A 2,137-nucleotide genomic window follows, 5' to 3' on the forward strand; every position below is an offset into this window, starting at 1 on the left:
TGTGAGTGAACGTGTGTGTGAGTGAGTGAGCGTGAGTGTGTGAGTGAACGTGTGTGTGAGTGAGTGAGCGTGAATGTGAGTGAACGTGTGTGTGAGTGAGTGAGCGTGAGTGAGCGTGAGTGTGTGAGTGAGCGTGTGTGTGAGTGTGTGAGCGTGAGTGTGTGAGTGAACGTGTGAGTGATTGAGCGTGAGTGTGTGAGTGAACGTGTGTGTGAGTGAATGACAGCTCAGTGAGTGAGTGAGAGAGAGTGGGTGGGTGAATGCAGTGTGTGAGTAAGTGAGTGTGTAAGGCGGGTGTATGAAGGGGAGTGTCAGGTGTGTAGGAGCTCTGTGTGAAGACTGTGTTAGGGGTCAGCTGTGTTCCCCTGTCATGGTGTCAGGGTCAGTGTTCACACACAAACAGTGAACTGGATCAGGATTACAAACAGAGTGAAACACGATTCTGAGCCGGTCTCAGTCACTGCATTGTTGGGGCTCAAAGTTACTGTCTGAGCAGGGGATGAGGAACGATGTCACCAAAAGCACAGCAGCCAGCTGATCCCAAATCCCGAAAGTTAAAAGAAATGGAATACCTTGTTATCGAGTGCAGCAATCTCCTGCTGATTGGCTGTAGAGAGCAGGAAACTGCTCATCTGACCTTTCAGAGGGTCATCGACCTCCACATCGATATCATAACAGGCTGTTTTCTTTTGATCGTTTGGATCCACACTGTACAACAGACAGTGAGAGACAGTCAACCACACAGAACTGGGACATTCACTACTGTCAGCTACTGCATACCTCAGTGTCAACCCTACATGGCCATGTGTGTGTGGGTGTGTGTGTGTGTGTGTGTCTCAGTGTGTGTTTGTGTGTGTTTGGGTCTGTGTGCGTGTGTGTGTACGTGGGTGTGTACACACGTGCGTATGTGGGTGTGTGTGGGTGCGCACTGCGTACGGGTGCGTTTGTGCATGTGCGTGAGAACGTGTGTGTGTGCATGTGTGTGTAGGCGTGCCATTTGCCTTTGTGCATGTGTGCGTGTGTGAGTGTGAGAGAGTGAGCGTGTGAGTGAGTCCGTGTCGAGGCAGGAAGTAGGATTTATCGAATTCTCTGCCTGTGTTTCTCTCTTTAAGGCTCAGACTCTCACTGGCACTTCACTGAAAAGACTCTTCTTTCAGGGAGAGGAACCCATTCCAGCTGCAGGATGGACTGTTTCTGACAGATGGGATGTTGGTGTGGGCTGAGTTTGGGGGGTGCTGGGGATATATGTGTGTGTGTGTGTGTGTGTGTGTGTGTGTCTGTCTGTGTGTGAGTGTCTGTGTGTGTGTGTGTGTGTCTGTGTCTGTGTGTGTGTGTGTGTGTGTTGGGGTGGTTGGGATGGGGGCATTGTTGGGGGGGTGTTTCTTGGGGCTGGGTGTCATGAGGTTGGGATTTGTGAGGGGGTGGGGTTGGAGGTGGGGCCTGTGAGGGAGGGGGATTGGGGGCGGGGTAGGGGTGGGGCCTGTAGAGGGGTGGGGCCCATGAGGTGGGGCTGTAAGGGGTGGGGCCTGTGAGGGTAGGGTTAGGATAGGGTCTGTGAGGGGTCCGCATGATTGGCTGGTTCTTTGGTACCTGATGAGGTGGTTGATGATGATTGGATCTGGAGGGAGCAGCAAGGTGGTCAGTCTCTGGGGAATCTCAGAGAACTTTAACCGGGGACCATCAAATATCTGTGAGGGCGAGAGAGAAACACAAGGTTATTGCAGACACTGCCATCCCGCCACAGAGAGAAAACACTCATAGGCTGCAGGGTGCAGAGACCACAGGGTTCATGCAGACAACACATACCCACCCTCCCTCTCTGGGACCCTCTCCCCCTTCCCTCCCCATTCCCCCTTCCTCTATCCTGTTGCTCTGGCACATTCTGTGTTCCCTACTGTCAGTCTGTGTATTGATTTGGAAGTCAGCCTGGATTTGTGAAGGAAGAGTTTGTGTCTGAATGAGTTTTTTGAAGAGGTAACAGGAAAGCTGAAACAGGGTAATGCTGTTGATATGGTATACATGGATTTTTAGGAGGTGCTTGATACTGAACGACAGTCTTGTGAGGATGGTTGAGGTCATAATAATAAAGGGACAGTAGCAATGTGGATAGAAAATTGGCTTAATGATAGAAAACCAG

At 51.2% G+C, this 2,137-nt stretch overlaps 1 protein-coding gene across 1 annotated transcript in view; it reads right to left on the minus strand.

Moving 5' to 3' along the window:
• LOC109925524 (SWI/SNF-related matrix-associated actin-dependent regulator of chromatin subfamily D member 3) overlaps positions 1-2,137 on the minus strand; it is an 18,046-nt gene that overhangs the window by 7,533 nt on the left and 8,376 nt on the right. Inside the window, 2 exon segments of the mRNA XM_048593608.1 lie at positions 573-708; positions 1,591-1,688. Coding sequence (XP_048449565.1) covers positions 573-708; positions 1,591-1,688 — 234 coding nt within the window.

The sequence above is a fragment of the Rhincodon typus genome, unplaced genomic scaffold (genome assembly GCF_021869965.1).
Source record: "Rhincodon typus isolate 14 unplaced genomic scaffold, sRhiTyp1.1 hic_rhity00003270, whole genome shotgun sequence".
In the NCBI taxonomy this organism is placed as follows: domain Eukaryota; kingdom Metazoa; phylum Chordata; class Chondrichthyes; order Orectolobiformes; family Rhincodontidae; genus Rhincodon; species Rhincodon typus.